This window comes from Erythranthe guttata, chromosome 9, assembly GCF_056151865.1.
Source record: "Erythranthe guttata isolate IM_541 chromosome 9, IM_541, whole genome shotgun sequence".
Lineage (NCBI taxonomy): Eukaryota > Viridiplantae > Streptophyta > Magnoliopsida > Lamiales > Phrymaceae > Erythranthe > Erythranthe guttata.
Window position 1 is genome coordinate 13663467 of NC_142541.1, and position 14233 is coordinate 13677699.

Sequence of the window (14233 nt, forward strand, 5' to 3'; positions counted from 1 at the left end):
ATAAATCGGTTCGGTAATTTTTTTATTCTCCATACACAAACCGATATTTTCGGTTTTTCAAAAAAAAAAAAAAAAAAACCGTATATGCGGTTTTAAGTCGGGACGGTACATATCGGCTCGATTTTTTCGATTTTCGAATCGGTTTTTCGGTTTTTTTTTGCTCACTCCTAGCAGATGCTACACATAGTGAAACACATCCAATAATTCCTCAACTATTATTACACACAAACCATACTTGAGTGTCTCTCTCTCATGTGTGTGTGTATGAATAGATTGAGAAACTAAAGAACACTATTTTCAATGTTTTGGCTTCTCTTTCAAAGAAGCCAACCTTTTTGGGTATAAACATTAAAAAAAGACAAGCCGAGAAAGTGCAATGCTTATTTGCTGCAACCTTTTCTTGTGCCCCCACTAATAACTCCAACAACTGCACGCTTTTCTGCTTCAATAACGATATATATATACATATATATATACATACACCATCTCTCTCTCTCTCTCTCAACAGGTGCTTTATCATTCACTTCTACTTCACCCCTACCAACTGTTTGCTTATTTGACTGAGTGAATGAAAATGTCTGCAGCTTTATTTCTTGTTTTCAGCTGTTTCATTTGCATTGCTTCTTGTTTGCCGACTCATCACCACCCCGATAGGATCGCCCGTTTGCCGGGACAACCGCCGGTTGATTTTCAGCAGTTCTCCGGTTATGTTTCTGTGGATGAGAAGAGAGAAAAGGCTCTGTTTTACTATTTCGTTGAGGCAGAAATTGATCCACCTTCAAAACCTCTGGTTTTGTGGTTGAATGGAGGTATGGCACTTGCTGCATTGCTATTTGGTCTACATGTGTGTGTGTGTGTGTGTGTGTGTGTGTGTGAGAGAGAGAGAGAGAGAGAGAGAGAGAGAGAGAGAGAGAGAGAGAGAGAGAGAGAGAGAGAGAGAGAGAGAGAGAGAGATTTTATTAATTACCAGAAGGGTCATCATAATTTAATTGCAATTGACAAAAAGGTTGAACCTTTGATTTGTTTCTTGAAGGGCCTGGTTGTTCTTCGATTGGTGTCGGAGCATTTTCGGAGAATGGACCATTCAGACCAAATGTAGAGGTTCTCCTCAGAAATGAGTATAGTTGGAACAGAGGTAAACTTCATACACATATTTTCTTGATTTTCTTTCTTGTTTTTGATCCATTAAGGAAAGATGCAATTTTTATTATTTTTTTGTTAATTTCATGTGTTGTCATGTTTGTAGAGGCAAATATGCTGTATCTGGATACACCGGTTGGCGTAGGATTCTCGTACTCGACTGGAGCATCCTCGTACGAAACAGTGAACGACGAAATAACAGGCAAGCAATTCTGGCTGCAATGCCCGATTTTCGAAATTCTTTAGTTTTTTTCGCATACGGAAATTTACGATGCTTTCGTTTGAATTTTGTTCAGCCAAAGACAATCTCGTGTTCTTGCAAAAGTGGTTCCTCGATTTTCCCCAGTATAGGAACAGCAGTCTCTTTATAACCGGGGAAAGTTACGCAGGTAATATAACACATACTCGAGTGTAAATATATAAGTTGCTTCGAATTTGTTTATTTTGTTACACGAATGTGAACGGTAATTCTCTTTCCGATTTTCATTTCTTTCGGTTTTTGTGGATTAGGCCATTACGTACCTCAACTTGCTAACCTCATAATTCAACTCAACAAGAAGAAAAAGATAATCAATCTCACCGGGATCGCAGTAAGCATTTCTTGCAGTAAAAAAATGTCGTATATTAAAAAATAAAATAAAATAAAAAAATAAAATTTGATGATTTTGTGAAGTGGGCTTTGTTCTCGTGCAGCTCGGGAACCCACTATTGGAATTTAGCACGGACTATAATTCACGAGCAGAATACTTTTGGTCACATGGGCTAATATCGGACTCTACGTACAACGTGTTCACTTCCGGTTGCAATTATTCGACATATGTGAGTGAATATTACAGAGATTCCGTTTCGGTTCTTTGTTCGAGGGTTATGAGCCTCGTAAACAGAGAAAGCAGCAGATTTGTGGACAAATACGATGTAACGTTAGATGTATGTATACCGTCTGTCCTTTCACAATCCAAGATCATTGCTCCTCATGTAAGTTATATTAAAAACCGAGCATTTTCGTTTGGTTTTTACTTTTTTGACTTCTTTCATTTATATGTCGATAATTTTTCGTTCCAAAATTTGCAGCAAAATTCCGAGAGGATAGATGTATGTGTCGAAGATGAGATTACGAAATATTTAAACCGGAGGGATGTACAGATGGCTCTCCATGCTAGGCTCGTTGGGGTGCGCAAATGGGATGTTTGCAGCAAGTAAATTCTAAAATCTCGTTAATTATCGTCCAAAAAATAAAATTAGGCCAACGTAGTTAACGTATACTAAATAGTAAATACAGTAGAACGTCGATAAAATAATACTCGGTAAATTTTAGAACCTCGCTTAAATAATAATTTCTTTCGATCCCGACTCAGTAAAAACGTACTAAATTATTAGTTCGATAATTTAATATTTCGCTAAATTTAATAGAATTTTGTTGGTTCCGACTCTATTAATTTATAGAGGTTTAACTGTAGTACTAATTCACTCTAATTCACGCAGAAGTCGTAGGTAATGGTAAAACATTGATTTACGAGATTTTCAATTTCTCTTTGGGCAAGCTCCAAATTTTTTTCAATAGACAAAAAATATTTCTCCGGGTTATGATTTAGTTTGCAAGTGCACGAGCAACTTCTGATCTTGTTTTTACGACATTAAAACGAAAATTTTTATCTGCTGCAGCATACTTGACTACGACATGCTCGATTTAGAGATACCGACAATCTCAATCATAGGATCGCTTGTCAAAGAAGGAATTCCAGTATTAATCTACAGGTACAAAATTAGATAGTAATCGCGTGTGTGTATATATATATATATATATATATATATATATATATATATATATATATATATCTACACTTATATTTTCTTTATTCTTTGAGAAACTAAATACTATTATCTTTTTAACAGTGGGGATCAAGATTCCGTAATCCCATTGACCGGAACTCGAACATTGGTTCACAAACTGGCAAAACAACTCGGACTAAACACAACTGTACCTTATCGAGTTTGGTTCGAAGGACAGCAGGTAAGAAAGAACGAGTATTTAATTAGTTTAGAGAGGATATAATAAAAGCATGTATAAATAAAATTCATTATTTTGGCGGTTATTTTTACGTTTGTGTGTGTGTAGGTTGGTGGTTGGACGCAAGTTTACGGGAATATTCTATCGTTTGGAACCGTAAGAGGCGCTTCACATGAAGCTCCATTTTCGCAGCCAGAGAGATCATTTGTGCTGTTCAAGTCATTTCTTAGTGGAAAGCCTTTGCCACTTGAGTTTTGAACTTCATTTTTTTATTTTTGGTGGTGAAAGTAAATATGTTAAAGGTTGTAAATAGTTTTGAGCATTTTATAGGGGTTCTTTTGTCCAATTTTTTTTCTCAATATTTTCTTTCTTTTTTGGTTGTGTGTGTGTGTTGGGTGGGGGTGATGTTGGTTGAGGTTTCAAAATCCATAAAAAAATTTATGAAACAATATCTACAATTTACTTGTTGAAAATTGATGAAAAGTGATTTTTGTTTGTTTGTTTGTTTTGCTTGTTCTAGCTCGTAAATCTGTTTTGGCTAATTTTATGTATCAGTTAGTACCTCGTACTACTATACTTTGAGCACTGCACTCTCTCTTTTTAAGTTTCGCTTACAGCTAACTTTCTATCCACCCGAAATGTCTGGAATGCAGTATATTCTCATGTGCAAGTTGGTTGATGGAAAATATCTCTCTTGCGCAGAGAGAGAGAGAAGAGATGAAATACACTAATTTTGTAACTGAATACTAAGAGAGAGAAAAAGCTCTAGCTACCATTGTTAGGTTTTATGAAGCTTTTCTGAGAGTTAATTAATACGAGTGTGAGAGCTTGTAATCCATACATTGATTCATCAATAAAGGTCCAGTTTGTTGTCCCCGTGGATATAGGGTTGCTTCTCAATGCATGTAGGCACCATGATAGGATAAAAATGATTAATCCCGATTTTGGATTTTAGTGATTTTGTGAAGACTTGAAAAAATAATATTTTTGAGTAGAGAAAGTAAAATACAAGTGTTTTGTGGATGGAAAAATTACTTCTCTTTTTATTTTTCTTATCTTGCTTACAATCATCTCTAGCACTCCATATTTATAGTGAGGAGTACATTAATCTACTAATAAATTACAAGATAACTCTTAGACTAACAATTCTTTTAATTCTAATTTAATACTTAGGAAAATCAAAAGATAATTGTCTATATATCTAGACAATGGTGCTTCAAATATCCATTTATTCCAACATTCAATCCTCCACTTATTCCAACATGAATGCCCACTTCTTCCAATATTGAATTGCCACTAATTCCAACATTGAATTCACATTTATTCAATTTATTCCAACATTGCCTCCCGTAAATTGAATTTGCTTTTGACACCCAAACCTTCCACATTTTTCGAAAAAACGGGACCTCCAAGTGGCTTCATGAAAATTTCCGCAAGAGAGATGATTAAGCGAATTGTATCAAGTCTTGAAACGGGAGCAAATACCTCATTGAAGTCTCCTCCTTCTTTTTGCTTGTATCCTTTTGCAACAAGCCTCGTCTTGTATTTGTTGATGGAACCATCAAGATTGGTTTTTGTTTTGAACACCCATTTCACACAAATAGGAGATTTGTGTGAAGGTAAAGGTGTGAGCTCCCAAGTTTCATTTTTTTCAATCGCCTTGATCTCTTCTTTCCGCTTGATTCCACTTTTCTTCTTTTGAGGCTTCTTCAAAAGAGATTGGATCTTCCCCGGCAAAGAATGCAAAGAAAATAGGATTTGTTGCATTCACCTCCTCCATTTCATCATAGAGTTCTCTCAAACTCCTCATTTTTCTTGGCGGGGGTGATGGTGAATTTTGTGGAGATTCATTTTCACCATCATTTGGTTGCATTGCTTGAGAATAGCCTTCTTCGTCTCCAAGGGTCAGCCAAGTTAATGATTCTGAATTTTTTGAAAATCATAAGAGGATTTTTCATCAAAACGAACATCCCGACTTATCACAATTTTTTTCGTTTGAGGATTGTAAAGCTTGTAAGCTTTTGAGCTCTCGCTATACCCAATGAAAATGCATTTTTCGGCTTTATCGGCAAGCTTGGTCCTCATAGCATTTGGAATATGTGAATATGCAAGACAACCAAATGTTTTAAGATGACTAACATTTGGCTTCTTACCATACCACACCTCATTCTGAGTAGAATTCTCCAAGCTCTTCGTCGGTGATCGGTTGATCAAATAAACGGCACAAGCGACCGCTTCAGCCCAAAATTCCGATGGAATATTCTTCTTTTTCAACATACACCGAACCATATCCATGGTTGTTAGATTTTTTCGCTCCGCCACGCCATTTTGTTGCGGTGTATACCGGGCCGTCAATTCATGTTTAATCCCATGGATTCGAAAAAATTCTTCAAATAAAGAAGATAAATATTCTCCACCACGATCACTCCTCAAATTTTTTATTTTGAAACCGGAAAATTTCTCAACTTGAATTTTAAAATCTTTGAAACATGAAAGAGTTTCGGATTTTTCTTTCACAAAATAAGCCCACACTTTTCTTGTAAAATCATCAATAAATAACAAGAAATAGCGATTACCACCGATAGAGGGAACGTGAAATGGTCCACAAAGATCACTATGAATGAGTTCCAATGGTGACTTTGATTTCCAATTTGATTTGGAAGGAAATGGCTCTCGGTGTTGCTTCCCCAATTGGCATTCTTCACAAATTTCGTCCATGGCTTTAATGTTCGGCAATCCTTGAACAATTTCCTTGTTTGATAACTCCTTCAAACTTTGGAAATTAATATGCCCGAACCGGTCATGCCACAACTTTGAAACGTCGTCCTTCATAGTTAAATGACAAGAGGCTTCAAAATTATCAAGTTTGATCGGAAAAATATTATTTCCGGTCATACCGATATTTGCAATGTGTTGATCCTTCTTTTTCAAAACGCAAGTGAAGTCGTCGAAAAACCATGTTGAAACCTTTCCTCATCAAGTGACCAACACTTAGCAAATTACTTGCCAAGTTAGGTACATAGTAAACCTCGGACATTGTTTCGACTTTTTCGGATTTTGTGTTGAAGACAATTTCTCCAACACCTTCTAATGCGTAGGTGTATCCATCTCCAAGCGTAACTGTCCCATGGCTAGCTTCAACGAGATTTGAGAATAATTTTTTATTCCCCGTCATGTGCTTGCTCGCACCACTATCCAAATACCAAGTATTTTCAACTCTACCGTTAGATGCAATTAATAAAGTCTCCATATTTTCGACTTTAATTTCATGCAAATAACCAACTTCTTGCCTTTTTTTGGATATTTTTCCCAACAATCATTGATTTTGTGTCCCGGTTTATGATAATAATGACACTCAACGTAAGGCATTGTACCTTTATATGATCCTCGGCCTCGGCCTCTTCCTCTTTGAATTGTTCGGAAAATATTTCTCCTCCCCTTTCGCCTCATCATTTGATTTGGCTTGTCCACGGTAATTGTTGTAAGAGTTTCTTCCTCCTCTTATTTGGCCACGACCTCGGCCACGACCACGGAACGAGCCACGGCCTCCCGTGAATGTAACTTTGGATTTTAATGCTTGATCCGGAGAAGAAATTTGAGGATTTCTTTGAAGGATCCTTGCTTCGTGTGCCTCCAATCGTCCTTGTAGACTCTCCAACGCCATTGATGAGAGATCTTGTGACTCTTCGATAGCCACAACAACATGATCAAATTTCACCGGCAAGCTTCGCATAATTTTTTCGACATCCCTTTGGATTTCCATGACTTCGCCATTTGTCGCCATTTGATTTACAAGAGAGGTGATTCTTGTAAAATATTCAACAATTTTTTCGTTTTCTTTCATCTCCAATTTTTCGAATTCAGCCCTTAAAGATTGCAAATGAACCTTCTTTACTTCATTTTTCCCGGCATAGGTTGTTTGTAGAATTTCCCATGCCTCCATGGAACTACTCGCCTTGGTTAGTCTTTCATAGACGGGAACTTCGATGGCTTGATACATTTGGAAAATAGCTTTTCGATCTTTTTGCCTTTAGGTTCTCAAAGATTGCCTTTGTGCATTCGTCAATTGATCCTCATTTTCGGGAGTCTGAACACCGTCTTCAACAACGCTCCAAATGTCTTGAGATTCAAGACAAAGCTTCATAAGATTACTCCAACAATCGAATTTTTCTCCATTGAAATGAGGTATTAGAGAAGCAAGGTTGGTGGACATTTTTAAGATGGCTCTGATGCCAATTTGTAGGCACCAGGATAGGATAAAAATGATTAATCCCGAATTTGGATTTTAGTGATTTTGTGAAGACTTGAAAAAATAATATTTTTGAGTAGAGAAAGTAAAATACAAGTGTTTTGTGGATGAAAAAATTACTTCTCTTTTTGTTTTTTCTTGTCTTGCTTACAATCATCTCTAGCACTCCATATTTATAGTGAGGAGTACATTAATCTACTAATAAATTACAAGATAACTCTTAGACTAACAACTCTTTTAATTCAAATTTAATACTTAGGAAAATCAAAAGACAATTGTCTATACATCTAGACAATGGTGCTTCAAATATCCATTTATTCCAACATTCAATCCTCCACTTATTCCAACATGAATGCCCACTTCTTCCAATATTGAATTGCCACTAATTCCAATATTGAATTCACATTTATTCAATTTATTCCAACAATGCAAACCATGTCAATTCTCTGTGTGATTGAGTGTTTATCGAAATCTCCTGCTTGATCTTCATGTCTTTTTCGTCTCGGTTTCGTTTGTGGAAATACAGAACTTTGTGACTTACAGTGGTTTCAAAGCAAACAAATATAAATATAAAGTTGCCGATGTCCGAAAATGTTTGTTGGAACACGTCTTTGGAATACGTTGTTTGGTCTAAAAAATCATTGGAAAACGTTTCGAGGGAAATCAATAAATAAGTATTGCAAAATGTTTCATTAGAGCACATTTTTTTTTTTTTGACTAATGGCAGTTTTAAAGTGAAAACTGTAACGTAGTTGTAATTGTAATATAAAGTGAAGGACATTTCAGACGTTACAGAGCAAGTAATGAGCTAAATGTAGGCGTAACTGATTCTATACAATTTGATGATCACAAATTATTAATTTAATCTTTGATTTATTATTTTCCAGAATGAGGCTGCATAGATTTTGGTACGATGAACAATAAATATATTATGCCGTGAGAGAAGATGATAACCACTGAACAAAGAATCAATATAAATATTACCTATTCAATTCAATTCAATTCAATTCAATACATTAATTAAATATAATTATCTCTGTAGTTTTTTTTTGTTTTTTTAAAGTTGACAGAAATTAATTAATGTCAGATCATAGTATTATTATAAATTATTCTATACAAATTAAATACTAAACAATCATTAACGTTTATATTTTCTAATAATTTTGGGCGGGTTTCGAATAACCACCGACTCACCGACTAAATCCAATCCCGGCACTCATTGCTGCTTCACTTTTGACTCTTTGCTTCTCTTTTCCGTTTATCTCTCCGCCCGTCGCCGCCGTACGCCGACTACCCTCAAATTAGCCGCGAGATCCGCATTTTATTTCAAACACAAATAATTTTCCCATCGTTAATTCAAATCAGGAAAATGAAAAAAGATAAAGAAACGGCCGGTGGTGATCTTAGAGAAGAAGACCCCTGCACTTTTCATGTACTCTCTCTCTCTCTCTCTCTCTCTCTCTCTCTCTCTCTCTCTCTCTCTCTCTCTCTCTCTCTGCCTTTTTTACACGTCATTTTTCAGTATTCTAATCATTACCCCCATCCACGAAAACAGAAAAGCTTACGTTTATATATATATTTAGAGAGAGAGAGAGAGAGAGTGCGGTGTGTATGTATATATCACACACACACACACACACACATAATTATGGGTATTTGTGCCTAAAGTTAGGTATCCTTTAGATCTGGCATTTGCTACTATATGTGTTTAGAATTTATAGAAATGTGTACGGATTTTTTGGGTGAATTGGGGAAATATATATATATTAATCATAAATCAGAAAATGTATATGCAGAAAGAGGAAGAATACAGAGATTTCGATCTGGCACACGGCGAATCAGACGCCCCTCTACCCCTCACCGTCACTTCAAGGGTATTTAATAATTTCACCAATTTGTGTGTGTGTGTGTGTGTGTGTGTGTGTTCTTACAATTTGTTAGGTTTAAGAAAATTTGATTTGAGGAAAAACAAAATGCAGGTGTTGTATATGTTAGGGGATATTACAGCAGGGCCCGCTTACAGGTTTGCGCAATGGCTTGAGCTTGTCCGCAAACGCAGCAGCAAGTATCGGGCCTCGGGTTTCCCTCACCGCCCTCACCACGCCGAGAGTATGCTCTTGAGGTTGTTGCTTTATTCCTCTCTCTCTTCGCTGATTAATTTATTAATCGACGTAATCAATCCACTGAAAAAAAAAAAAAAGTAGTTCGTACGATTACGAATGACGAGTTGTGTCTTAATCGAAGCTTAAGTGTTCGTGTAACGTTGATTAGGAAGTTCGAGATTGCTAATACATATTTGGTTCAGTCTGGAAGAATATAACGTGGACATAAAAACTACCCCGCCCGAGCAAGCTACCGATATCAGCTTATGGGAGAGGCTCGGCAAAGCCGACATGTTGGACATTGAATCGAACTCATTCTCGTGGAACACGCTTTCTTCTCTTCACCACACGGAGCACGGCAGTAGTACTGACCAGTCTGAGGATGACATGAACAAACCACTCGAGGTTTGTTCCGACAGACAAAACATTGGGTTCTTTTTTTTATTTTTTATTGTTGATTCTTAAGTAAATTAATTTACGTTTGATTTTTCTGGTTCAGGTCACTGTTAATTCAGGTGGTGTTGTTTTCTTTGCTCTATTTAGCCAACCAGAAAGTGACGAATCTTGTCCTAAGGAATCTGCTGCTGTGATAAAATTCTCGTCTTCAAGGATGGCTACTCAGTCAGAACGGCTCGGCTATGAATTTGCCAAGTGGCTAGGTGTCCAAACTCCACAAGTTGTACCTTCTTACTTCAAATAATAATAATAATAATAATTATAATAAAAAATAGTAATAATAATAAATTACATTTCCTAAACAATGAAAATGAAAATCACAGGCTAGAGTTATTCACATAGCCAGTCCCGAGTGGCTGCAGATCAAGGAAGCTGCAGAAACTGCAAAAGAAGCCGCTATTGCAGAAGGCGATGAACTCGGTGAAATAACATGTTCGGAACTTCTAGAAGCTCTCGAGCTCAGCCGATGCCTCCTAGTGATGAAGTACGATTTTTGTTTTTTGTTTTCATTTAGTTTCGAATCCGGTTATAAATTGGGAAAGTAAGGATTGGTTGTGATGAAGTACGTATTTCAATTTGTCAATTGATATGGTGCAATGTTTTTATCTAGTGTATTTAATTTGCTCTGCTTCTTACTAAACTAGCATAAATATCGAGCTTATTTTACAAGGAAAAGGGTACTTTGATCTGGTTGCGATTTGTTTACTAGCATAGTACATAGCTACTCAATGAGAAAAAAATAGACTTTCAAAAATCTAAATCTCACTTGCAAACAGTTAGTAGATGTGAATGATGTTAGATATAATTCTCCTATATTTATGAAGTGATTGGTAATTCAATTATATCAACAGTTACGTGCACGGATCTCCATTATTGGAAAGCTCGAACGCCTTTGAATCGCGAGAAGTTGCGGAAAAGACAGCAGCGGCACTTGGCAGAATCTTAATGCTAGACCTCGTCATAAGAAACGAAGACCGCCTCCCGTGCCGCCACCTCAGATGGCGTGGCAATTTCGCAAATCTACTCTTGGCCGAAAAAGTAGCCAATTCAAATATCGACCCACTCGAAGTGGCCTTTGATTCCGCAATCAATAGATACAGACCGAAAGTAATCCGTGCGCTTCAAAAGGAACGAAGAGCAAATTCTGTAGACAGTAGACTAAGTCCTCCTCAACAAGGATTGGTCTCACAAAGTTCCGATGTTTCCGAAATTGCAGATTCTCCCAAATCGAGCAATATGAGTGTCAGGAGTCTCAACTTGAACGAGTCTGTGGGTCCCGATATACATATTGTAGCTATAGATTCAGGGGTGCCACGTAGACCGCCAGCTGGCAAACGAGCGAACGATCATGCGAATTATCCTAAGGTGGTTGAGCTACTCATAAACAGTTCCGAATATGCGTCGCAGCTCTTGCATGAAATAACCGGAGGAAAATTAGGGAGATCGAATGTCGATGACATTCGAGAAGTTCGAGAAAATGAATTTACTTCGGCTGTGCACGCATTTCGAAGCGGGTTTCGAGCGGCGCTCAGGGATTTGCAGTCATTTCATATTTTTCTTCTGACGCTTCACCAGAAATTGGACGTGCTTTTGAGGGCTTTTCTGACTATCATAAATAAATCTTCTTGTTCGGATCTCGAGAAAGAGGATCTCATGGCTGTTGATTCTCCCTCGCCCAATAGGGATCATCGGGCCATTAGTGATGGTGCTTCGGATTCAAATGATTCGGATCTAGTGAGAACGGGTACAAGGGCATTGAGGGAAAGTTCGGATAGTTGCTCTCCGATGTCGCGTGACAGTTGGCATGGAAAGTACAGTAAAGGGAATGGCGAACCTTTACGTAGCTTGCGGTTGACCTCGAAGCTCCGCGACTTCCATAGATATGCAAAGGTTTGTTGTGACATTTCTATTTCAAGATTAATATTTGCACATGAGAGTTTGATTAGATTAGTTTCGTTCGGTGTGATATTTCTCATATCTTATGGCTGAACTTATTTAATGCTATATTAGCCATCTTTGTTCGTCGGGAATGGTTTTGTATTAACTAGATTTCAGTTCATCTTTGCAAAGGTTTCGTTTCTATTATATGAATAGATTCTCCACTGTTTGCTTTTTTTCAGGTGGATGCAGATTCAAGCAAAGAGTTAGAACAATGGAACGATATGCTTAAAAACGACGCAATAAAACTGTGTCAGGAAAATAATTTCACAACCGGCTTTTTCGAAGGTAGTGATAGCAATTACGTGGTCGATGCTTACGAGTTGAAGGTAATTTTTTTCTTCATTTTTGCAATATTCTCACAATCTCGATAGTACACTCTTTCGTCGTTGCCTTGAAAATAACCTAATATTAATTTCTTATTGTCTTAATTATCAGGTCAGGCTAGAGCATATTCTCGAGAGAATAGGATTGATTTCTGATGCAGCAAACACAGAGAAGCCATCACCGATATCGAGCACTCTGTTTATCGGTGGGGCCCTTGCCGCTAGTTCTGTATATACACTACAGCTTTTAGGAATTACGCATATTTTATGCCTGTGCTCGAATGAAATCGGACAGTCCGATTCTCAGTTTCCTGAGTTATTCGAATACAAAAATTTCTCAGTAAGTGATGCTCGATACTTATTAAAAAGTTGGAACGTTTTTCGTGTTTGCAAATTGGTGCCCTTTTTATATCATTTTGCTGTATTGATTCTGAATTGTTTCTTGATTATTGAATTTATTTACGGAAGCAGATATGCGACAATGAAGACAGTAACATAAGTGCTATTTTCCAAGAAGCTCATGACTTTATCAAACATGTGGAAGACATTGGTGGTAAAGTTTTGGTTCATTGCTTCGAGGGGAAGAGTCGGAGCGCCACACTAGTTCTTGCTTATTTGATGCTCAGAAAGTAAGTCCCGAAAAATTGAAATTATTATTTTTTTTTTCACATTAACAGCATTAAAATAGAAATGTCGGTCCCATGTCAACTTTTACCTTCCTCGATATTTATTTTTCATGTGATATTGAAGCTATGTTGGAATGAAAGTTCCGAATTCCACTGATTCCAATCCGAAAATTTCCGATTGTGGAGCAAAATTTTCATTTTGAATAGTGAAAGTTCCGGTTTTCATTTTTTTCTGATTCTTTTTGGAACTAAATTGTGATACATATTAGATTCCAATTTTCGATCTGGTTTTTGTTTTTCAAATTTATTCCGAAATTCCGATTATTTTTCAAAAATTGACGTAATATTAATATAATTGTGCATTTTGTATTATAGCTGGCTAAAAAATTGGAATTTCCGAAATCCACCAATTCCAACACGAAAATTTCCGATTTTGGAACAAGTACATGCATTCCAATTTCTGAAATTCTTGTTTCCGATTCTTTTTGGAACAGAATTGTAATAGTTTTCTACTTCCGAGTTCTTTTTATATATTTTCCGAAAGTGCTATTTCTGCTCTGATCCGTTCGATTTCCACCCCTAATAACGGCCCCGGAACTATAAAAATAAAATGACTAATGATTTTAGCCACCAAATCATTTTCTTTTTCCATAATTACGAGGCGAAAAAAAGAGTTCATTTCTGAGGATAATTTTTTCCTTGTGATGCAGAAACTACAGTCTATTGCGAGCTTGGAATGCTCTGAAACAAGCTCACCGTAGGGCCCAGCCGAACGACGGATTCGCAAGGATCCTATTGGAGTTGGATCAAAAGCTGCACGGTAAAGTTTCGATGGAATGGCAACAGAGAAGACCCGTTATGAAGGTATGCCCGATATGCGGTAAGAACGCTGGATTGAGCAGCAGCTCTTTGAAACTCCATTTGCAGAAAGCTCACAAGAAGCTTTCTTCGGGCAGTGTGGATAGTGCTATGACTATGGAGATACAAAAGGCGTTGGATGCACTCAAAATAAGTCGAGGTGGGAGCGTTAGTCCTACACAAAGACAATCTCATTCTATGATTGATGAGTAACTACTCGATGCCGTTTCTTTGTATTTCAGTGGCAACGAATCATTTGCTCTTTTTTTTTTTGTTTATAAGTTCTGTTGGTATAAATACGCATGAAATCCGAGATACGTGTGAATCACGACTCTTGCTAAGAGAATTGGTACCTAGGGGTGAGGTTTACTTCCCCATTTGTGATCGAATTTGATTGTTTAAAAGAATTTTTTGTAAATTGTTTCGGTTTGCGAAAATCTGAGTTAGAGTTGTAATTAATTTTTTTTTTTAATTATTATTATTAACTACATAATTCTTCACACATTTCAAATGTAGGACTGCATAGATCA

General features: G+C 36.9%; 2 protein-coding genes across 3 annotated transcripts; both read left to right on the forward strand.

The window, feature by feature from the left end:
* The first annotated feature begins 375 nt into the window (after window positions 1–375).
* On the forward strand, window positions 376–4025 carry LOC105975560 (serine carboxypeptidase-like 45). The gene is made up of 10 exons (XM_013000761.2): window positions 376–809; window positions 1034–1135; window positions 1247–1342; window positions 1437–1529; window positions 1651–1730; window positions 1834–2115; window positions 2212–2336; window positions 2803–2895; window positions 3034–3151; window positions 3257–4025. The coding sequence occupies exons 1-10, from the start codon at window positions 569–571 to the stop codon at window positions 3404–3406; spliced, it is 1380 nt and encodes a 459-aa protein (XP_012856215.2). The 5' UTR covers window positions 376–568; the 3' UTR covers window positions 3407–4025.
* A 4310-nt stretch (window positions 4026–8335) lies between these two features.
* LOC105975663 (dual specificity protein phosphatase family protein) lies at window positions 8336–14140 on the forward strand. Of its 2 annotated transcripts, none has more exons than XM_013000862.2 (11): window positions 8336–8829; window positions 9194–9271; window positions 9377–9519; window positions 9703–9904; window positions 9999–10175; window positions 10279–10439; window positions 10807–11845; window positions 12076–12222; window positions 12332–12559; window positions 12691–12848; window positions 13556–14140. In XM_013000862.2, the coding sequence occupies exons 1-11, from the start codon at window positions 8767–8769 to the stop codon at window positions 13914–13916; spliced, it is 2757 nt and encodes a 918-aa protein (XP_012856316.2). In that variant the 5' UTR covers window positions 8336–8766; the 3' UTR covers window positions 13917–14140. The 2 variants fall into 2 exon arrangements, with proteins under 2 accessions (XP_012856316.2, XP_088679087.1); XM_088822961.1 differs by having other exon boundaries at window positions 8377–8829; window positions 12688–12848.
* Window positions 14141–14233: the final 93 nt, after the last annotated feature.

Excerpts from the sequence above, each read along its gene's own strand:
- LOC105975560 (XM_013000761.2), top strand. The coding sequence starts at position 569 with ATGAAAATGTCTGCAGCTTTATTTCTTGTTTTCAGCTGTTTCATTTGC. Across the intron at positions 1,136-1,246 it reads TGAGTATAGTTGGAACAGAG|AGGCAAATATGCTGTATCTG; the intron begins GTAAACTTCATA and ends TCATGTTTGTAG. Across the intron at positions 2,337-2,802 it reads AAATGGGATGTTTGCAGCAA|CATACTTGACTACGACATGC; the intron begins GTAAATTCTAAA and ends TATCTGCTGCAG.
- LOC105975663 (XM_088822961.1), top strand. The coding sequence starts at position 8,767 with ATGAAAAAAGATAAAGAAACGGCCGGTGGTGATCTTAGAGAAGAAGAC. Across the intron at positions 8,830-9,193 it reads AAGACCCCTGCACTTTTCAT|AAAGAGGAAGAATACAGAGA; the intron begins GTACTCTCTCTC and ends ATGTATATGCAG. Across the intron at positions 9,520-9,702 it reads GCCGAGAGTATGCTCTTGAG|TCTGGAAGAATATAACGTGG; the intron begins GTTGTTGCTTTA and ends TATTTGGTTCAG.